Below are 23,996 nucleotides of genomic sequence, written 5' to 3' on the forward strand. Positions count from 1 at the left end.
TAACCTTTTTAGTTTAATGTGATACCACTTGCGTATTTTTCTTCTGCTGTGTGCTTCTGATGTTAAACCAAAGAAATCACTGCAAAGGTCAATATTGTGATGCTTGTACCATATTTTCTTCTAGGAGTTTTATGATTTCAGGTCTTACATTTAAGTCATTAATTCATTTTGAGCTGATTTTGGTGTATACTGTAAGATAAGAATCAGATTTCATTCTCTTGCATATGGATATCCAGTTTTCCCACCACCATTTATTGACAAGACTATCCTTTCCCTATTATGTATTCTTGGCACCCTTGTCAAAGATAAATTGACCATATAACCTGGGTTTATTTTGGGGCTGCCTATTCTGTTCCATTGGTCTCTGTGTCTGTTTTTATGCCAGTATCATACTGTTTGGATAATTGTAGCTGTGGATTATATCTTGAAATCAGGAAGCATAATGGCTGCAGCTATGTTCTTCTTGCCCAAAATTACTTTGGGGTCTTTTGTGGTTCCAGTGAATTTTTGGATTTTTTTTCCATTCCTGTAGAAAATGACATCAGGATTTTGATAAGGAGTGTCTTCAATCTGTAGGTGGCTTTGAGTAATATGAACATTTTTAACAATATTATTCTTCCAATTCATGAACATGGAATGTCTTTCCATTTATTTGTGTTTAATTTCTTTCATTGGTGTTTTATAGTTTTCAGTATACAAGTCTTTCATATCCTTAGTTTAGTTTATTCCTAGGTATTTTATTCTTGTCAATGCTATTGTAAATGAGATTGCTTTCTTAATTTTTTTGAATAGTTGGTTGCTAGTGTGTAGAAATGCAACTGATTTTTCTATGTTGATTTTGTATCCTGCAACTGTGCTGAATGTGCTTATTAGTTCAAAGAGGGTTGTTTTTTGGGTACTCTTTAGTGTTTTCTACATATAAGATCATATTATTTTCAAGGAGAGGTAATTCTTCTTTCTTTCCCATTTGGAGATTTTTTATTTCTTATTTGACTCAATGGTTATTCAAGAGTTTAATTTCCATGTATTTATGAGTTTTCCCCTTTTCTTTATTGATTTATATTTTGATTTTACTGTGGTTTCCCATTATCCTTTTGTTATTGATTTCTATTTTGATTTTACTGTGGCAGAAATGATACTTGAATGATTTCAATCTTCTTAAGTTTGTTAAAACCTGTGTTTGTACATAGACATATGTGTGTGGGCATATGTATAAATTTCCATCTTCTTAAAAGGCACCAGATGTACTGGATTGGGGCCCACCTAAATGACCCCATCTTGATTATAGCTGCAAAGATGCTATTAATAATTTCAAATAAGGTCACATTCACAGGTAGAATGACTTCAACTTTTGGGGAAGACAATTCAACCCATAAAAGCAAGTATCCTGGGAAGCTGAGAAGTCAGTAGAAATTGTTGAATGAGTGGTCTGCTCAGATTGAAGAGGAAGACAAGCCAGGATGGGCTGAGACATACGAAGAGAGGGTTAGGGAAAGTGCTGGGAGTTTCTAAGAATCATCATTAAACAATTACCAGAGAGTATTTATTGAAAATCTAGGAGAAAATATATTAAAATGTTAGTAGTGGTGGGATTATAGATAACTTTTAATTTTCTTTGTACTTTTTGTATGTTCCAAATTATATATAATATGTACACATGACTTTTATACCAAAGAGAATCATTATTTTTAAAATAACTATCAGTAATTGTCACAATCCTCTGAGTACATATAATCTAGAGGAGAAAGTAAAGCCAGGAAAACATATACCGGATAAAAACATATAACAAAATAGTAACCCGAAACAAAGATGATGCTGACACCCAATTAGCATTCAATAAACATTTACACATAAAGGTAGAGTAGAATAGGCTGTCAGATTTCATCTCAGACAAATCTGGATTTTAATCCCAACATTCCTATTAACCAGCTAAGCAATCCTGAGCTAGTTACTCTGAAGTGTTCAGTATTCTCATTTATACAAACAGGATTTAAATTTCCATCTTTATTTCAAGCTGCATTATATGAAAATGCCAGGACAATGTAGATATTTAACACAGATTTCTCAACATGGTCATTATGACACAAACGACCATCTATAAAAAACTTATGAAGTTGACAAATGTACAGTAAACGGTTGAGGGCAGAGACATGGTCAGGAACAGAGAACAAGCAGCATGAGCAGAGGGGAAATTTCCTCAAGGTTCTGAGCTGGAAAAGTGGGAGACATCAGTACTTGCTGAAAAGAGGCATTGCATGACTGGACAGAGGGGAATCCATACCTTTGCCAAATTGCAGAAAAAGTGAGATAAGCCTATATCAGGGGATGTCCACGCTAGGTGCCTATAGTGCCAGTTAGGGTACCTCATGCTGCAAGTTACCTAAGGAAATGGAAATTGCCTTACAAAATAAGGGAAGGGATTAATTATCTCATATAGCAAGAAGCTTCACATTAGGGAAATTCAAATACTTTAACCAGGGCAAGAAAGACTATGTTTCTTACACCTTTTCACTCTTCCTGTATTCTCCTGAGTTCCAAAATACCTGCTAACATGAGAAGTGGGGCTATGTCTTCCAAAACATCTCTTTCTTAAAGCTCCAAATACATTCCCCAGAAGCACTATGAACAATTTCCTGTCCCATCATCACTGGCCTGAATTACCTCCCACTGGCCTGCCTCTTCTGAAGCACATGTAGGGTGAAAACCAAATGGTTCAATTAGGGAGACCCAGAAGATGGACTACCCAGGATACTGGACATATGAAGCCAAAGAAGAGGGTCAGGGTATGTGTGTCACTGAGCTAGGATATAGGGAAGGATTTGGGACCAGGGGAAGAATAGCCTCATTTCCCATCAGTCACTCGTGGGATGACTAAAGATGCTAATGGACCTAACCAAAAAAACGGCCGGAGACGGGAGACAAAAGAACAAGAAAAAGTATGTAGGTGCACTCCATCCACGGCACTGTAGAAGGAGACACTGTGAGCCTCATGATCTAGGTAAACCCCCACCCGGTGAACAGCTGGTTCTTTGCTGGGGGGAATTAAAAGGAGGTTTTTTAGGGGCCGATAGCCAGCTGAACTCCAATGAATAGCCCAGATTCCCACATGGGGGGACATACTTGAACTATCAGTAATCCCCATAATGTCCTCCTGACACACCCCCACAGCAATCTCCAGGCCACCTCTATTCTCAACTTCCCAGTAATGCTTCCCTGAGGTGAAAACGTTTTTTCCCAGAACACAGGGTAAGTGTTGAAATCTCTCAACAACGTGTGTGGTCTTCTGAGAATTCTTCCATCCAGCAAAGTAGTTCCATGCTGTAGAAAATACTGGCCATGAACTCTCTGATGCTGCATTTTTCACATATCTCCCTTCCTGGGCAAAGACAAGTTTGGGATGAGCTGTGTCTTCAGCTACATTTACAGCCACTGCAGAGAAAATGAGAGTTGAGGTAAGTAATACAGCAGCTTATCCCCAACCCTCCTCCAGAAATGCCCCTCTTTTCAAATGTCATTTTCCTCCTGTTCCTCCCAATAAGCACTGTTAGAGATGACTCCTCAGCTGGGCCTTGCAGGCTCTAGAATGGCCTTTCCCAACCAGATATCCTCATTTCCCTTCTGCTCTGAAAGGGTGAGCCCCAGAAAATGGGGAGCTCATTATTTCATGGCTCAAGTCTTCACAATCAGCATAAAATTTGGAGAGAGATTAACAAATTCTGACTTGTTTCAGGACTAAAACCAAGGCTTTCGTCTAGCTGATTCTTGTATGGGTACACACAGATGTCACACAGATGAGGAATTAACAGAACTGAACTCATTATCCTACACCCCTTTCTACCCTCTTGGGACTAACCCCCTTACATGCAGACGTCTTGTCTCCTATGTTCTCTAAGTTGTCAGAGCGTTACCTCCACACAAACATTCATGCTTTCAAATCTTGAGTTTATTCTTAAGTCTTCTTTTCCTCTGACTCTCAAAGACTCTCAAAGACCAAGTCCTATCAATTCTACCTCTGAAATATATCAGTCTTTTCATCCTCTCCATTCCTGTCACCATTCCCTTTATCCCATCTCTCACCTTAACTCTGCAAATTCCCTTCCCCCTCAGACTCTCCTTGTCTGCCTAGTTTAAGATTTTTTTAAAAAACCAGGAATGTTATTAGATTTTGGCAAATGCTTTTCCTGTATCAACTGAGACAATCATATGATTTTCCTTTCTTAGTTTAATGATATGGTAAATTACATTGATGTTCAAAAGTTAAACCAACCCTGCTTTTCTGGGATAAATCTCATTCATTTCTGAGTACAGCAAAGCCTTGCTAATAAAAAAGAAAAAAACCTCTTGCTTCATTGTGATTATTATATATTATCCTTTTAATACACAGTTGGATTCAATTTGCTAATATTTTCTCAGAATATCTGTATTCATGAGACACACTGATCTATAGTTGTTTTCTCGTGTAATGTCTTTATCTCATTTTGGTAGTATAGCAATACTGGCATTACAGAAAGAATTGAGAAATATCCCTTCGTCTTCATTTTTTTATAAGAGTTCCTGTAGAATTGGTATTTATGTCTTAAATGTTTGGTGAATTCACCAGTGAAGCCATTTGGGAAGGTTTTTAACTAAAACACCTATTTCTTTAATAGAAGTAAGATTACTCTTCATGAGTCAGGTTTGGTAATTTGTCTTTTAAGGACTTTGTCCTTTTCATCAACATTGTCAAGTTTATCGGAATAAAGTTGCTCATAATATTCTCTTATTATCCTTTTAATATCTGTAGAATCTGTAATGATGTCACCTCTCTCATTCCTGATGTTAGTAATGTATGCCTTCTTTTTTCCTATCTTTCTGGTTAAAGGTACATCATTTTATTGATATTCTCAAAGCACCAGCTTTTGCTTTCATTGGTTTTTCTGTTGTTTTTAATTCCATTACAATGATTTCTGCTCTGATTTTTATCATTTCCATTCTTCTGTTTACTTTGGGCTTTACTTGCTCTTCTTTTTCTAGTGTCTTAAGGTGCAAGCTTAGGTCACTGATTTGAGAAATTTCATCTTTCTCATATAGGTGGTTTGCTATAAATTTCCCCTTAAGTAATGACTAAGCTGCATCCCACAAATTCTGATACATTGTGTTTGCCTTTTCATTCCATTCAAAGTAGTTTCTAATTTCCCTTTTGGCTGCTTCTTTGATTCATGGGTTATGAAAAGTATGCTATTGAGTTTCCCAATATTTGGGGATTTTTTCCAAGGATATTTTTGCTACTAATTGGTCAGACAATGTATTTTGTATTATTTGACTACTTTGAATTTATTGAAATTTGTTTTATGGCCACCTTGATCTATCTTGAAAAATGTTCCACATACACTTAAAAATGTGTATTCTGCAATTATTGGATGGAGTGTTCTATAAATATCAGTCAGGTCAAACTGATTGATAACGTTATTTAAGTCTACCATATCCTTGCTGATTTACTGCCTATTTCATCTAAAAATTATTAAAGTATTGAAAACTCTGACTGTAATTGTCTATTTCTCTTTGCAGCTCTATTCATTTTTGCTTTAACATATTTTGAAGCTCTGTTATTAGGTACATACATGTTTAGAACTGTTATGTCTTCCTGATGAATTGACCTCTCTACTGTGAGGAAAAGGCCTTCTTTATCTCTGCTAATATTCCTTGCTCTGAAATCTACTTTGATACTAATATAGTCACTCCATATTTCTTCTGACTAGCATTAACATATGTCTTTTTCCATTCTTTTCCTTTAAATATATATGATTCTTTACATTTAATGTGTTTCTTGCAGCATATAGTTGGGTCTTGCTTTTCTCATGCAATCCAATATGCCTTTTGATTAGGATATTCAGACCATTTAGATTTAATGTGATTATTAATATGATTAGGTTTCTGTCTATTATCTTGCTAATTGTTTTCTATTTGTCCGATTTGTTGTTTTTTTCCTCTTTCTGCCTTCTTTAGGATTAATCCAACTTTGTTATGATTCCACTTCATTTCCTTTACTGATTTATTGGCTATAAATCATTTATTTTAGTGGTTGCTTTAAAGTTTACAGTATACATATTTTTTATCAGTCCACCTTCAAGAGATACCATACCATTTCACATATGCTCTAAGAACCATGTAATAGTATATGTCCATTTCTCCCCTCCCAATCTTCACACTATTGTCATGCATTTTACTTATAAATATGTTATAAACTCCACAATACATTTTTTTTGTCTGTTTAGTCAATTACTCTATTAGTACTCTCAACAGAAACAGAACCAATAGGATATATGTATGCACATGTATGTGAAATTTATTACAAGGAATTGGCTCATGTTATTATTGTCACTGGCAAGTCTCAATCTGCTGTGTGTGACGGCAGGCTCAAGACCCAGAGAGAGCCAGTGTTCCAGTTCAAAGGCCATGAGGAAGAGCCAGTGATGCAGATGAAGTCCAAGGCAATCTGCTGTAGGATTCCCTCTTGCCTCAGGCGAAAGGTCAGTCTTTCCTTCTATGTAGGCCTTCAACTGACTGGATTGGCCCCACCCACATTATGGAGAGCAATCTACTTTACACAAGTCTACTGATTTAAATGTTAATCTCATCCAAAAACATCGTCACAGAAACACCTAGAATAATTTTTGACCAAATACCTGGGCACTCAATGGCCCAGTCAAGTTGACACATAAACTTACCATAACAATTACTTTTAAAAGAGATTCAAATAATGAAATAAAAAGACACATTTATTCATGTCATTACCATTTCTGGTGCTCTTTTATTCCTTTGAGTAGACAAGATTTCCATCTGGCATAATTTTCCTTCTACCTGAACAACTTTAGCATTTCTTGAAGTAGTCTAGTGTGGGTAAACTCCTTCTTTTAGGCCACAATGGACAGCCTCCCCTCCATTTTCTCCACACCTTAGTTCATGCTGCTACCTCTGCTTGGAAGAGTATACCCCATTTTCCACTTAGCAAGACTCCTACTAATCCCTCAAATCCCAGAATTGTCACCTCTGCTGTGAAAACGTCCCCACCTCACCCCCAACAGAGTCCTTTCTCTGTACTTCTGTAACGTTTTATTCCTACCACTGACAAACATTGACTCCTACTAAATTACACCAAGTTATATGTGTCTGTCTCTCCAGTTGCTTATGAACTCCTAGGAAGAAGAGAATGGGTCTCTCTTTTTGTATCACTAGTACTCTGTAATACACAATGTGTATTAAATAAATGTTTCTTGAATGAAGCATATATGCATTTATTATTAACATTTTTCGTGACACTCTTATCAGCTGCATGCTCTATTTCCTCTTTCCTTTCCAGACTTCTCTGTTTATTCTCTCATTTGAAAGATTTCTAGGGAGCCCCAAGTCCTAGAAATTCTGCTCACCTTGGTATCGCTTTAGCATTTCCTTCATCATTGGTAGCTGGCACGCTGTCTTCACCTTTGGAACTTCAAGGGAACAGTTCACATCCTGCATCTCACTCCTAAGAAAGTACAGCTCTTCTTAGAAGACAACTAGGGGAGCCAAGACCCCCAATTCCCAACCAAAAACTTCCAAGCCCAAAGCTCAGATCACTTTTGTTCCCATTCCTCCTCACAAAAGAGATCAGTATAATATTTCCTCCACAGACTCCTCAGTGTGCACCCAGATGGATCTATGGAGCCCAGGCTCTATTTCCCCTCTGCTCAACCTATGTCTTTATCATTCTACTCAGGTCCCCAAAAGAGAGCAGGAACTCATACCTGGTCAACATATCTTTTGGATTCTGTGAAGAGAAGAAAGAAAGAAGTTATAGAACTTCTCCTTGAGACCTCGTACACAACTCTGTGAGCAGGTGTTTTTGTAAATTGCTTTTGCTAATGTCACATGCCAAAGCCAATGGATTGACACAATCTTGTCCTTTTTCTCATGTGACCCCTTCTGTACTATTTGACAATGTTGACCAATCCCTTTCTTGAAACCCTACTCTTTCTCCTTTGGCACAACAACATTAACTCTCTCCTGGCTTTTCACCTACTTTGCCATCTATTTTCTTTCATCACAGAGCCATCTTCTTTGCTTGCCCTCTGGCGTCATCCTAGCAGCTCCACCTTTGGCCTTCTAATCTTCTCCTTCCTTTGTTTAACAAAATCACTTATAAGTTATAATCGCCAAGGACATTTTTATAATGCCTGAGTCCAAAGAGTTTTTTATACAAGTGAATTTTACTAAACTTTAGGGAACTGAAAAATACCTATTGTAAGTTGTGACAAAAAAGAGAAAAATATAAAATTGTCCCAACTTATTTAAAGAGACTAGTATACCCTTGTTCCTTAAGCCATTAAAGGAAATACATGAAAAAATTATAGACCCATTTCACTTAAAAACATATTAATAGATGCAAAAATTCTAAGTAATATATTGGCTAGTCAATGCTAATGGTGTGCTTAAAAAATACAGTTCCTCTCAAAAACCTATCGTTATAGGTTTCTCAGTCAAATCTTGAGAAAAACATTAGACAAATTCCAATACAGGAACATCCTACAATATACTTGACCAGCACTCCTCAAAACTGTCAAGATCTCCAAAAACAAGAAAATCTCAGAAACTGTCACAGCCAAAAGGAGCCTGAAGAGACATGACAACTAAGTTTAATGTGGTACACTAGATGGGATTCTGGAAAAGAAAAAGAACCTTAGGTAAAAACTAAGGAAATGTGAATAAACTATAAACTTTAGTTAATAATAATGTATCATTGGTTCATCAACAGTAATGAATGAAACATACTAATGTAACATGTTAATATTAATAATAAGAGAAACTGGGTGAAGGGGGATGTGGGAATTCCCTATACTATCTTCTCAACTTCTTTGTAAATCGAAATCACTCTTTTTAAAAAATGGTTAATTGCCATAAGAAAAGGGCTCAATCTCACTAGTTCTCAGGAAAATGCCACCTACCTTTTTTGTGAAGAAAAGGCATGTAAATTTTATTAACATGTGCATGGGGAGAATCACAGAGTGATTAGCCTGCCATCTACCTTTCAGGAGAAGGGAGGAGGTACTGATTGAAGGCATGAGATAACATTACACACCTTTCAGGTTAGCTAAAATTAAAGAAATGACAATTCCAAGCACTGGTGAGGATACAGAGCAACCGGAACTCTAACACATTGCTGGTTAATAGTGTAAACTGATATAACCACTTTGGAAAATGGTTTGGAATCATCTACTAAAGCTGAACATACATACATGCTCTGTGACCAGGAATTGCTCTCATAGGTACGTAACTGATAGATAAGTGGACAAATGTGGAACAAAAAAGATGTTCATGTATATTCATAACTGTTTTTTATAACACTAAAATCTAGAAATAATCCAAGCTTCCCTCAACAGTAAAAGGACTAATATGCTTTTGGTATATTAATACAATGGAATACAGTACTATTCAGCAGGTCTCTCCACTTCAGCACTACTGACATTTTGGGATGGTAAGTCTTTGCTGGGAGCCAGGGAGAGGTGTGTACTGTGTACCATAAGATGTTTAGCAGCACCCTATTAATGCTAGGTGCCAATATGTCCCCACACTGCCCTGTGGAGGAAATCACCCTGGCTGAAAACTACTGATATGGAAATAGAGGGGGAAGATGGCTGACTAGAGACATCACTTGCTGGACAGTCCCAGAGGGAAGGAAGGGTTTCAGATAAAGCAGAGGGGAGAGGGGACTCAGCTCAGGTGAAGGTCAGTAAGAGAAGTGCCGCAGCCTGAAAGGGACCTCAAGAGGAAAACTTTGAAGCAGAGAAGAAAGAGGATAAAGGAAAAAAAGATAATGATGAGGACCAAACCCAGAGGCTCAGAGCCCAGTAAAGGGGTAAGGCGGAGGGAGGGCATCCCTTTTTCCCACTCACAAGCATTCGGTGATCAGCTGGGCTACCAAGTTACTAGGAAGCTTTTCCACCCCTACAAGCCCAAGCACTGCGGCAACCACGGAATCGTGGGGAGAACTTGAATGACCCCAGAGCTTGGACATTCCGTGCAGGGCTCCCCTCCAAGGAGAGTGACCCCAGAAGCTGGAGAGCCAGCTTTCTTCCATTCAGACTCATTTCTTGCCACCCTTCCCCGACCCACTACAACTGGGAGTGCAGTTTGAGCCAAGAATTTGGCAAGCAGCTGCCTCTCCCCTGCTGGCACGTCCTGCAGTCTGAGGTTTCCACAGAGATTGGGGCCCACACCTTTCCCTTTGAGGACCTGCAGGAGAGCCGGTGTGCCCAATCTGGGAGCTCTCTACCTACCAGCTTTTCACAGAGACACACACCACCGGGTCAGACATGGCGGCTGGATCCTGTGCTCCCAGGACTCTAGCAGGTTGCTGGGGAACACAGCGGGGAGGTCTGGGAGCTGGAATCAGGAGGCGAGGAAACCCACATAGGTGGAACTGATGGGAGACTACTATGGGAGTCTGAGACACAGCGATCTGGGAAAGCGCCCATCCCCCCCACACACATAGGAAAGCCATGCTGTCAGGCTAGGGTGGTCTGGCAGGGAAGATCCCAGCCTGAGGCACAACAGCAACCAAGGGTAGCACCATTCAGGCGCCTGAGGGCAGGGACAAGGCAAGAAGGGTGGAGCTCACTCGCCACAGCCAATTTGCGAATTGCAGCCCCTCACTCACAAGCAGCCTTCCTGGTTTGGAGACCCAGCATCACACTCCTCCTAGGAGGCCGGGATGACAACACTGAAACCATGACAAGGCTCAAAGCTGTGCTATTGGACCAGGGAGGGTCCCCAGCCCTCTGGGCCAAAGCAACCAAGTGCCCCCCCACCCCCGTTCAAGTGCCCAAGGGCAGGGGCAAGGCAAGAAAGGCAGAGCTCACTCCCCACAGCCAGTCTGGGAAGTGCAGCCACTCTCACAAACTGCATACCAGGCTTGGACAGCCAGTCACAACCCTCGTCCCAGCGGCTCCCCACTCGTGGCCAGGAGATCGGCCTATGAGTCCTGCCTAGGCTTTGCAAAGCCTTCCAGGATCGCCCAGCCTTGCCTCTCCACCCAACTCTGCTATGGGGGGAGATCAAGCAATTCCCTGTGAGTTACGAGGCCCCTCCCAAAGCCTGAGGCATTCAAGTGCTCCATCTGGAGAGCTGGAGCTTATTACAAGCACCAAAGAACATCTTTGCAGTTGGCTTTCTCCTGCAAGTATCAACCACTGACAGACAGGGAGAACAACTCTATAGGTCATTACAGCATCTACCAACTCAGTCAAACAGGGCATGGTCGATTCTTACTCATAAGCATCACCCACCATCTCAGAGATTAAGCTTGGGATCCCAGTACAATTTACACTGATTGGAAGAGGGGAGGACAGCAGGATAGAAGCAACCCGAGGGGATACTGCTTTTTAGGAGGGAAACAAAAGTCACAGGCAGCTTGATCTGTGAGAGGTCTCCCTCCCCCACTGCAGACCTCTGAGCTGATCGGGGAGCTTCCCAGAGTCTGCACAGAGACACTGCACTGGAAAGCAGGTGCAGCAGAGATCTGGTGCCTGCCAATCCCAGGTTTCTACAACTGACATCACCCTGATCATTCTGGTGCACAGAGGCAGGTCTGCACAGGACCCAACCTTCCAGCAACAGCCTTGGCATCACCCCCACCGAGCTGGGGAGGCAACAGATGCTACCCTGCGCCAGGTCCTGTGACTGGGGGCTGAGCAACCTCCTCCCCAGTGTAGGTGCTGAACAGAGGAGGAGGCTCAGAAGCCACAGTCACTACTTGGGAAGACTGGGGCTACTGCCTCAGTGGGTCCTAGGTGTGGAGGGAGAACCTGGCTGAACAGCAGTGTGGGCCTGCCTACAGACCCTGGGCCGTTGAGACTGCACTACTGGGCATCAGGAGTCCCCACACTGGTGGAACAGCACCTCACATGGGCAGCTCTAACCCCAAAACCCCCAGAGCCAACTCAGAAGCTCTCATTGTGCCTGAGTCCGAGGCTCTGCCCCTGCGGCTCCAGGGCCCCTGCCAAGCCTACCACTCCACCCCTGAGACTCCAGAATTGTGCATGGACCCTGAGACCTGACTACTGAGTCCCCACCACTACCATTGGGCTGGCAGAACCTCCCCAAGGTCCAACACTTCACTCAGATCCCCCCAACCCTCAGCAGCCATCACTCCTGGACTTGGTTCGAGAGAGTACCCAGCAAAGGAGAATATGTGCCCTGCAATCTTATTAACCCAGAGCCAGATGAGAAGAAACCAACAAAAGAACCCTGGCAACAGGAAAAAACAAAATAGCTCAACAATCCCAGGGGAACTCAATGGAGCTACAGCAGTGGACTCCACCCGCAAAGAAAGTGCCAAAATGACAGAAATGGAATTCAGAACATGGGTTGCAAATAAGATGAATGGAATTGAACAGGAACTTAAAAACCAACAAAATGAAGCCAAAAAAATATTTCAGGAAATCAATGAAAGCCACTAGAGAACTAGACAACATAAGAAAGGATATCATAGAACTTAAAAAACTGAAAGAGTCATTTAGGGAATCTCAAAATACAGCAGAAAGTTTTAACAACAGGCTAAACCAAGGAGAGGAAAGAATCTGAGCTTGAAGACCTGCTCTCGAGATAACCCAGTCATTCAAGGAGGCAGAAATGAATATAAAAAAGTCTGAAAAACAAAACTGAAAGAAGTTATAAGGACCCAAATTTAAGTACCGAGTTAGAATTATGATCTTTTATAGGTTGCTGGATATTAGAAATTATTTAAATGAAGGTACCAATCAAAATTTGGGGATAAAAACAAAATTATATAAAGCTATCACTGTAATGATTAAAAATTAGCAAGAAAGGTAAATTCTCTTAACTGTTGATATAATTATGTACTTTGTGGTTTTATGCTTGCTTTGTTTTATTCTTTAATACAGAATTATAAGTGTACAAATAAGCTGAATCAGAAAATCTTAGATGTGCTTCAGATCCTAAATAAATTTTTAGACCATGTGAATCTAAGTATCTCATATTACCTGAGCTCAGCACACCTAAATATCACATTAATTTCCTTTGAATGGTGAATCTTTGACTCTTTAATTGTATAATGACAATAGTACACAACTACCAACAAAGAGAAGACATGTCTTCTGTTGAACCCACTTACCACAAAGGGCATTCAGCTCTAAAGACAAGGAGTTCAGTCAGTGATATTAACTAAGAACTCCATAAAGAAGGAGACTATTCCCTCCTGTGCCTGTCTTACCTGGAGCAACTGCAGGATGGAGGCCTGGCTCTTCTCCCCGACCTCTATGATGAGCTTCTTCAAGGAAATGATTGTTTCATTGAGCCTTGACATGTTCTCATTCAGTTTCTTCTTTGTCTCTTCTTCTTCTTGGTTCAGTCTCTGAAGAAAGAGTTGCTCTTCTTCATTCAGGAAGTTGTGCAGCTTTGAGAACTCTGTACTGATTCTCATTCGCTGATTCTTTATCTGCACCTATGGCCACATGACATTTGCTCATTCCGTGTTCCACCTGGCCCCTGCTCCTAAATTCCTTGCACACGACTCCCCAGCAATCCATGGTCTTTTCCATCCTAATCAACTCCTCTAGAAGACCTCCTGTCCATTCCAATACAAAATTCCATTATTCCTTTATCTACACCTACATGATATCCTCGTACTAGTCAATACAGTATTCATTCATTCTTCCTAACATTTGAGTCTCTACTGCTGAAAGCAATCCCTTGTTCGGATACTTTCTAAACTAAAACACACTTTCACATTTACTATTTAGTTTAGCCCTCAGAAGACCTGTTTAGTTTTGTTAAATCTTTAGCAGTGTGTCTGTGTGTGTGTGTGTGTGTGTGTGCGTGTGTGTGCGTGTGCGTGTGCGCATGATACTTCCCACCTAGACTTGCCTCCCTGAAAGCCCATTCATCTGATTCTTTCCACAGTGCCATGGACCCAAACCAACTCCAACCTAGAGAGTATATTTAAGAAAAAGTAGGAAGGAGAGGGGCACTACCTGAAAGTAGAGATATGGGAATGAAGTGTGTAGAACTCACATTGCCCTCTCCCATCATCACCTTATCTGCAAAAGACCTGACCTCTGATGACACCCTGAAAGCTCTTTCCTGCAAAACTCCACAAGCAGCTCCAGATTGAAAGGGCCTCAGGGACAAGATATGCCCAACAGTTCCTGCTATTACCTTCCACTTTGTAGTATTCTTCGCTTCCATGTCCTGTAACTGCATGACTTTCTTCATCTTGGCTGTGAGACTACACTGACATTTAAGAAGTTTCTCCTGCCAGCAGAAACACACACAGGTAAGAAATCATCTCTCCATGCATCTTCATTTTTTAAGAGCTATATGTCACCTAATCCAAAATGAGAATGAGATTGAGAAAATATTTAAGAGAGTCACAGGCCTATGGTAAGAACTACTCTGGTCTGTAATCATCACACTATTAATATATTGAGTTTTCCTAGTAAGTTGGCAAAAACTAAAAACTGTTAAAGGATTAATAAATATCTAGTACTGGCAAGGAAGAAGGCTTCTGGCACCATAATAATAGGAAAGTAAAAAGGTGTCATCTTTTTGAAGGACAACTGGCAGAATTTAACAAAATTTAAAATATGCATAATCCTACTTCTAATGATCTATCCAATGAAACATTAACAAAAACAATCAATATGTAAAGGAATGTTCACTAGAGCATTATTCATTATCCACCCATAGGGAAATATTAAAACAAATTATGGTATATTGATACTCTGCATCAATTTCAGGTAGCTCTCTCTATATTGACATGAATTACATGTTGCATTAAGTTTAAACAAGCTGTAAAACAGTATGTATTATATAATTCTGTTTTGAATAAATATGTATGTCTGTGTACATGTGTTTTTACATGTGTACATATTTGTATGTGAATAGAAGAAAAATCTGGAAGGATATACACCTAAGTATTAACACTGGTTATTTCTAGGGAATAAGAATAGCTTGAAAGTTGTGGGGAGGGACTAGAAATTTTATAAATTTATTTTGTTTAAATTTCTACAACATACATATACCATTTCTGTAACTTAAAAACACAAATAAGTTATGAAAAAATAAAGTAAGCAATCAACACTGACAAAGTGGGCCGCTGAGGGGCAGCGCCTGATAGCAGAATGTCAGACATGAATGACCACAGAGCCAGAAGTAGAGGGGTCAGAGAAACAAACAAGAGGAAAACCAATAGGAATTGAGGACCAAATCCCTGTAGGAAGAAGGGGTCCAGGTATAGCCCTTGGATTCTAATTTGAGTAACTAGATGGATTGTAGATTATTTACCTAATTAGAAAATATAGGAAATTGAGTAATATATAAATGGAAGGAAAGAAAATCAAGCCCATTGAACAACTGAGTTTGAGATGCCTATGGGACATCCAAGTGGATATGTAAGTAGTTAAGAGTCAAGAACGAGATCTGTGCTGCATAAGCAGATTCAGGGTTTAAAGCACAGGTGGCAGTTAAAGTCACAGGTATAAGTAAAATTACTCAGTAGGATTCTATAGAGTAAGAAGAGGATAGAGGCTAGAACTGGGAACAATTACATGTAAGGGGTATGCAGAGGATGAAAATCCTACAAAGGAATCCATATAAATGGCAGTTGGTGAAAAACCAAGGACTAACGGTTTCTTACGTTCCAAAGGAAGAGAAAATTTAAATTAAAAAACAGGTGAATAGTGTCAAATGCTGAAGGGTGGCCTAGGGCAACGTGTTGTAAGTCTGAATGGATGTCAAAATAAAAAGCTAAAAGGAAAAGAAAGAAGTGAATACAACTAAGGAATAAGCTGTACAACGTTTTAAAAAATTCTTCCTAGGAGGATAACAAAAACTAATAGGTATAACTTTTATTCCAATCATTTACAAATGACAATGGTTAAAATAAAGTTAAATAATTTAAAAGACTGACAACAGCAAAGTTGGCTGTTATTATATAATTATAAATTAATAATTCCATAATTATTCCATTTATATGGATTCCATTTATATGGAATCCATTTTTCCATAATTCCATTTATATGAAGTTCTGGAACAAAAAAACTGTGTTGGGAAAAAAGTCAGAACAGTGGTTGCACTGGGCGGGGGAAGAGAGCAGAGAATAACTGGGAAAAGGCATGAAGAAAGTTTCCGGGTGATGGTAACATTCTTTATCTTGAGAAGGGCTTAAGTTATCCAGGTGGGTGCATTCATCAAAGCTCAGCAAATGTACACTTGAGATCTGTGTATTTTATTGTATTAAATTTTACCTCAAAAAATACCATAAACAAATGTTAGATCTGGTTAATGATATACATTCTGAAGTATTTTGTTTGCATTTGAATTTAAAAAGCTTAAAAAGGAAATAAGAAATGATGGATGCAGAGAGGGATACAGACAGCTATGTATTAACAAGTCGAGTAAAATGCTAATGGTAGAATCTATCTAGATGTGGGTTTACTGGTGTTCTAAAATTCTTCTAACTTTGATGTATGCTTGAAAATTTCATGACAAAATGAAATAGGAAAAAATAAAATTAGGTTATAAAAGCAATTTATACAGTTCTGTTAAGTAGCACAATAACGTCTGTGCTATTTTCTTTCTGCCATAATTTTTGCTGACATTATATAATCTATTTATTATTCCTAGTGGTTAACTTAAATTGGTATATACCCCCGCTACTCAGTAAGCTATCTCATGTAATTTTACTGTTATTCGATTATTAATAACTGCCACTTTGTGATCACTGTCAAATTTGAAGCTTGCAATGAGATATGCAGCTCCTTTAAATATGACCAAGATTTTTTGAAACTTTGATAATGAAAAAAAACCTTTTAAATAGAGATTTTCAATTTTTTAAAAAGCCTTTTAACAATTCCATAATGCATGAATTATCTCATATGATTCTATTATTCAAGATTCCACCTAAGACTTTTTGAATCTTCCCACAGTTGGGATCTAAACTGGGACCCAAGTTAATTTGGCAACGCTTTGCGGAAAATTAGAGAACACCTTTCCTGCAAAAACAGAAACTGCCTCGAGATGGCAGGAGGACAACACCAAGCATTTCAAAGCTGAGTTAGAGGTAAGAGAAGTTTAAAAAAATCACTTTCTCTTCACTTAATCAGAAAATTGTATGTACATAAAAACATAAGCATAATAAAAGAGCATACACTTACAGAATGAAAACATTTACTGATTGGGATCATGTATTAATAGTTCAAACAATATTAAACTTCAAAGCAGAAGATCAGAGTTTCAGTATAGATCTTCAACTAGCTATGTCTCTGTAAGCAAATCAGCCTCATACATTTCCTGGCTGGCAGCTTCCTTAGTTAGAAAATGAAGACAACTGGACTAAATGTCTCTTAAATAGCATTCCAGCTCTTACGTTCTATGAATTTCAGTCACTGCAACCTCTGCAATCAATCCAGGCAGGCAGGTCTGCCTCTGAAATAAACCTCAAATCTGCCTACTTGCCATCCCCACTGCCACCGCCTAGTTTAAGCCACCATCATCTCTTGTTTGGACACCTACAATAACCTTCTGACTGGTCCCCCTACTTGGAGTCTTGTCCTTCTCTCATCCAATATCCACGGAGCAGCCACAGTAAAAACCAATCAGATCTTGTCACTCTCCTCCTAAAGATTCTTCACTGGCTTCCCTCCTCATCAAGAAAATTCAATCATCTTATCATGGCCTGACATAAGCCAGCCCTGGCCTACATCTCGCATCACATCTCATGCTACTTTTCCCGCTGCTCATTGTGCCCCAGGTGCATAGACCTTCTTTCAGTCCCATAAATATAACCAGCTCTCCCCAGCCTCAGGGTCTTTGCATTTGCTGTCCACTGCCTGGAATGTTCTTCCCACAGTTCCTCAGATAGCTGACTCCTTCTTGCCCATCAAGTCTCAACTGAAATGTCACAGCATCAAAGAAAACTCTACTCACCTCATTAAAGTCCCTGCTACTCCTCTGGCATAGCATTTTCTTCTTTGACAGCACGCATCACAATCTGTGATTATTTCATCTGTCTATTGTCTACCTCCCATCCCAGTCCAACTGGACTGTGCACTCCATGCAAAGTCTTTACCTGTCTTGTTCACCACTGGATTCCTGGTGCTATGTCTTGTGCTACGGAACAGTGTCTGACACAAAACCAGTGCTCAATAAATGTATCTGTTAAATGAATAGAATGGAGGGATTACCTACCAGAGTCAGAGGACTACATATTGGCATGAGGGGATAAGAGCTGTGCTTGGAAGCCTTTTCCATGCAAACAATTTGCATCCTGAGGTTTGTGAAGCTATTTCTCCGTTTTCTCTTTTTCTGCCCCCACCATAACAGGTGTAGGATGGGGATACTTTCCATAGATTTAGGAACACCTAACTTTTCCAGCTGTCCAACTTTTAAGAGATAGTCAATCCACCTGAGTATACGCTGAGAATGGGATGCTTGGAAACAAGTTAGCTCCACCCAAGAGCAACTTGATGTTTTTCTAACTAACTTGGGATGGAATGAGAGATGGATAAATGGAGTAGTGACTAAGCAGAGGAGGACAGAGAGAAGGGCAGATATCAGGGAATTCCACCTAATAATCTGACTCCTCAACACCTGCCCAGTCAACACTGTGACATTCAGCCCACCCCAGTGTCCCAGTCACCCCTGTCCAGTTGGACTATTTTGCTTAATCCCCAAATCCCACCTCTTCCAAGATTCTCAGATTAGTTATGGCAGAGTGAAAAGTGTAATGGATTTGGGGGTAAAGGACCTCAGTTCAAGCTTAGCTACTTCCTAGCTCTTGGAAGCTCTTGGACAAGTAACCTCACATCTCTTTGCCACAGCTGCCTCATCTATAAAAAGGAAATAGAATCCACATAATAGGATTCCTATGAGAATTAAAGAATTACAACATGAAAAATGTTTAAAACTGTGGGTAGTGCATAAGTAATAAAGAATTAAAAACTATCATTAATATTATTATTGATGCTGATGATTGACGATTTAAGGGCTATGTTTCCCTTTCATAACCATCCACTTATATTTTTCTCAGCCTTCACCCACAAATGTATTTTTCCCTTCACATTTCTCCGATGGGTCCTCTCCATCTCTTTTGCCAGCTACTAACCACTGGTCTTTCACAACCTTCTCTTCGTGCCTTTTTTTACTCTCTACGTGGTACCCCTGGCAGATTCTCATCTGCTTACTTCTTCCAGGACTTCAAGAACAGGCTAACAATTCTAAAATATTGTCTCTAGCCTCCTAGGCCCCCCGCCTCCTGTCCCTCTTCCATGGACTTCCTGTCAGTTACTTCACACTCAACATATCCCAAAACAAGCACAGAATTTTCTATCCTAAGCCTATTCTTCCTCCTGTGTACCCTACCTCAGTTAACCCCATAATCATCTACCTGGCATCAGAAGCAGAAATCTGGACTACCACCCAAGATTACTCTCACCCTTCAAGTTCAGTTAGTCACAAGCCATTTAACTCAAGCTCATAACCAATCCATCACCTCTTCTCCTTCACCCCTGCCCTGCACTAATTCAGGTCCGTATTACCTCTCACTTAAAATGGCACAACAGCAACCTAATTCATCTTCTCCGTTCATCCACATGGATACCAAAGTCATCTTTCTAAAAAAAGAGAAAAACTGATCATATCATTCCCTGCCTTAAAACCCTTTAATGACTCCCCACTGCCCGAAAGAGAAAGCGTCCAATCTTTAGTGTGGTAAACAAGATTCTTCATGACAAGGCCCTTCCTCTTTCTTCAGTCTCAGTTCCCACCATCCTCCCTCCCATGCTCCACACTCCAGCAGTACTAAGCAAGCTCCAGTCCTCTCACACAGCACACACTATTCCACACCACGACATTTTAAATATGCTGTTCCTGTGGGTTGAAATACCCTCTTCCCCACCTATACTCACCCTTCAAGAGCTAACATTCATGTTTAACATCTCTGTTGAGCCTTTCCTCACTTGTCACTGATCACTGCAACCTCAGACCTTTCACATACTTGGTAAATATGCCAACAACTCTCACACATGCTAAAATTAATGGTCTACAGGCTTGTGTCCCTTACAAGACAATACCCATGTCTTTCTCATCCATTTATGTTCAGATTTCCAGAACAATGTTTGGCACATGACCAGCATCAGTAAAGATTACTGAATGAAGGAATGAATGTACACTTTCAAATTTGGCTTTGCATCTGGCTTTCCTGTTCCTAGTCAGCATAAAACTGTACAGCATATTACAGCTTACAAAACGTTTTTATTGTATCATTAAATTCGTGTATTTGTGTACTTACTGAATATCAATTCTGTTGGAGACCACTGGAGTTACACCGTCAGTAATGGAAGGGGGTGGGGCTACTCTGGAAAGGATGATCAAGGAAGGTCTTCAAGCTAAAAGCTAAAAGGATCTAAAGGATGGAAGATGTGGATAAAGAGAACAGACTTGAAACAAAAGCAAGAAAGCCAGTGTGGCTGGAGCAGAGGAAGGCAAACTGACTTCTTCAACTGAAGCTTCTTAATCCCTGAGATAGGTAGGACAGACAATCCCCAAATTCAAATGTTAAGTGATTTTCCCAGCTGATAAAGGAAGCTAGTAACAAAACCCATCCTCATCATTCCAAGTCAGGCTTTTCCCAAGCCATGGCTATGACTTCCATGGGTATAGACCTGCACTGTCCAATACAGCATCCATCGGCCACAAAAGCACCTGAAATGTAGACAGTCCAAACTGGTATGTGCTGTAAATGTAAAATGAATACCAATTTCAAAGACCTCTTATGAAAAAAAAAATGTAAACTATCTCATTGATAATTTTCGTATCAATTAACATTGAATGATATTTTGGATAATTGAGTTCAATGTATTATTAAAATTAACATCATCTGTTTTCTTGTACTACTAGAAAAGTTTCAAATTACCTATGTGGTTCGCATCATGTTCCTATTGGACAGCACTGGTACACACCCTCTCATATGTTTTTGTCTTACCTAGGAGCTCCCTGGTGGCTCCCTTGAAAATTCTGCAGAATGATTGCTGAAGCATGCATCACCCCTCCCCTAATCTCAGGTACAACCCCAGCTCTGAGATCCAGATCCGTATGTCGCTTAACTGCTCTGAGTTTGGGGGGACGGGGGGGTTCATGCTTCCAGTGACAATGATAGCCACTTCATGGACCTTTTCTAAGAATTAAGTAAGCACTGTCAGGCAATACGGCAGCCCGGTAACAGCAACCGCAACGGCCAGCTCACCCGGTAGCTCTGGAAGGCCTCGTCGATGGGCGCCATGGTGTGGGCCTGGTGTTCCTGGGACTCCCTGCACACCAAGCACACGGGCCGCTGGTCGTCCTCGCAGAAGAGCCGCAGCGGCTCCCAGTGGCGGCCGCACAGGCCCGGAGGCACGGGGCCCTTGCGCCGGCGCCGGGTCTTCTCCGTCAGCCTGGCCAGGGCCCAGTTGGGCCGCAGCGCAGCGGGCGCCGACGGCTGCCTACACTCGGGGCAGGAGAACAAGCCGCCGCCCGGCGTCCAGCTGCGGCGCAGGCAGCCGCGGCAGAAGTTGTGGCCGCACTCGATGGACACCGGGTCCTCGAAGTAGTCCAGGCAGATGGAGCAGGTCAGGTCCTCCTGAAGGTCCTCGGCTTCCATGCCGCTTCTCTGCTCCAGAGCCGGGGGCCTACTTGAGGCGTGGGAGGGGCCCACAAAATGTGGCCGGCGCGGAGAGCCCAATCGCCCTCGGACCCGCCGGCGGCGCCCCGGGCCCTGCGCGGAGAGAGCAGCCTCTCTTCCGGGTATGAGCGCGGGGCGTGACGGGACGGCGGACGGCTCCCCCAGACAACGATAGAGAGGCGCAAATCCCCCAGAAAGCCTAGAGAGGACCTGGGTAGGGCACTGGAGTGCAGCTCCCGCGAGGCATCCAGTGAAGCCCAGAGGGGAGGGAATTATATATTTCTCTTCAATGGATTTTTTATCTTGTATTTCTGAGGCACTTTCTTTTTATTCTTCCCACTTTATTCCTTTTCTCATGAATGAGATTTGTTAAAAAAAACTTTAGACCAATAGATTTAACGGAATTTATTTGTGCAAAGAACAAACCATGAATTGGGCATCACTCAAAACCAGAAGAGGTTCAGCGAGCTCTGCCCAGCAATGTGAGCAGCTAGCTTTTATAGGAAGCAAAGTAGAGCCATCACCTGATTCGCTACAGGTAGGCGTCTGCCTAATTTGGTAATAATGTGATGAGGCATTTGCCTTACTGGGGCATGGTCTGATTAGTTGGTTGCCTGTTACTGGCTGAAGCTCAGCTGTTGTGATTGACTGACACCAGCTATTTGCTATAAAAAATATATATACTAAGTTAGGTTTCAGTTTGTTTATGTCCTAAGATAGGTTGTAGGTTGTTATATAGGACAGCCTTAGGCTAATAGCCTCCTGCTTATTTAACAGATTTCTCATTCTTCTTGTGTCAATATCAGATACTGCCTTTCCCATAATAATTTTCTCAGTATGATTAAATGATTTGAAAAAAGGGTTCCTGAGATTTCTGTTTTGAGGTTATCAATAAAAGTTCCATAGAATATCTACTTTTAAAACATTCAAATTATACAACTAATAACTGCATTTTCTTTGCAAACTGGAATACTACATTGAAAAGGAATCTGAGTCTTTAATATGGACCAAGCAGGAAAAAAATTTTTTACCAGTTACTGATATCCACCATGAGTGTTTGTGGTGTGAGTGTGTGTCTGTCTATATATCTGCCTACATGTTGGATGGGAAGTCACTACATTCCTGCAAAGCATTTGTTCCGCTCTCAGTAATCATTTAAATTTTTTCAGGTAAATTCCTTAAGATCCTTGTCTTAGTTCATTTGTGTTGCTATACAGGAATACCTGGGACTGGATAATTTATAGAGAAAAGAGGTTTATTTGGCTCACAGTTCTGCAGGGTGTACAAGAAGCATGTCACCAGCATCTGCTTGGCTTCTGGGAAGGGCCTCATGCTGCCTTCACTCATAGCGGAAAGTGGAGGGGACCTGGCATGCAGAGATCACTTGACAAGAGTAGAAGCAAGAGAGAAAATGGGAGGGAGGTGCAAAGCTCTTTTTAACTACCAGCTCTCATGAGAACTAACAGAGGGAGAGCTCACTCATTCCCACAAGGACACCATTAAGCCATCCATGAGGGATCCACCTCTATGACCCAAACACTTCCCCCTAGGAGGTGGCCCCACCTCCAATATTGGAGATCAAATTACAATATGAGTTTTGAAGAGCCAAAATATCCAAACTATAGCAGCCTTTATGTCTTCTGTCCTGCCATACTCCTGAGATGACCTTCTTCTTTACTAAGAATAATTGAGGCTCCCTAATTCACAATTTTCTGCATCACAAAATGTCTATAAGTCTGTATATCAGCCAAGGTTCAATCAAAGAAATAATCACTATGATTCTTTAAGTCTGCAGAGCAAGCAGTTTAAAAGGGAAGATCAACATAAAGTAGGGAAGAGCAAGAATGAGCTGGAACCTAAAACACAAACTGATCATTCTTTTACTGTGTCCAACTTTGAAGATATGGGTATCCCTGCTAGAGGGACTGACACCAGTACTAAACACACACTCGGCTCAGGAATCAAATAAACTGAAGGATGACCCAGGGGAAGGCTGATTCCCCATGCCAACAAGGTGAACCGGCTGATAGGTGACAAAGTGCTGCAGTAGCACCTAGTGTCCCTGCACCACCCTTTCCAGTATAAAACTATAGAGCTGCTTCATGTCTGCCCTCCAAAACTTACACAAACATGTCTTTTTTAGACTACTTTAACCAGGAACAAATAGGAAAGGAAATTCTAAGAAACATAGTTGAGCTTAACAGAGTTGACACATTACAAAATCACCACTGTCTGCCCGTTGTCAACTTGGCACCCACACAGACCTCTCTAAAGCATATTTACTATCAAAATAAAGCCTACATTT

General features: G+C 40.8%; 1 protein-coding gene across 1 annotated transcript; it reads right to left on the minus strand.

Moving 5' to 3' along the window:
- Positions 1-1,989: 1,989 nt before the first annotated feature.
- On the minus strand, positions 1,990-21,818 carry TRIM4 (tripartite motif containing 4). The gene is made up of 6 exons (XM_045541385.1): positions 21,278-21,818; positions 14,191-14,286; positions 13,247-13,477; positions 7,764-7,786; positions 7,407-7,504; positions 1,990-3,429 (listed from the first exon to the last, which is right to left on the minus strand). The coding sequence occupies exons 1-6, from the start codon at positions 21,668-21,670 to the stop codon at positions 2,843-2,845; spliced, it is 1,428 nt and encodes a 475-aa protein (XP_045397341.1). The 5' UTR covers positions 21,671-21,818; the 3' UTR covers positions 1,990-2,842.
- Between the last annotated feature and the right edge of the window lie 2,178 nt (positions 21,819-23,996).

The sequence above is a fragment of the Lemur catta genome, chromosome 2 (assembly GCF_020740605.2).
Source record: "Lemur catta isolate mLemCat1 chromosome 2, mLemCat1.pri, whole genome shotgun sequence".
Lineage (NCBI taxonomy): Eukaryota > Metazoa > Chordata > Mammalia > Primates > Lemuridae > Lemur > Lemur catta.

What these genes read in the sequence shown, in the direction of transcription:
- TRIM4 (XM_045541385.1), bottom strand. Translation starts at nt 21,670, where the DNA reads ATGGAAGCCGAGGACCTTCAGGAGGACCTGACCTGCTCCATCTGCCTG. An exon ending in AGAATACTACAAAGTGGAAG is followed by an intron (nt 13,478 to 14,190) that starts GTAATAGCAGGA and finishes ATGTGGCCATAG; the next exon opens with GTGCAGATAAAGAATCAGCG. An exon ending in AATGCTAAAGCGATACCAAG is followed by an intron (nt 3,430 to 7,406) that starts GTGAGCAGAATT and finishes TTTTCTCTGCAG; the next exon opens with TGGCTGTAAATGTAGCTGAA.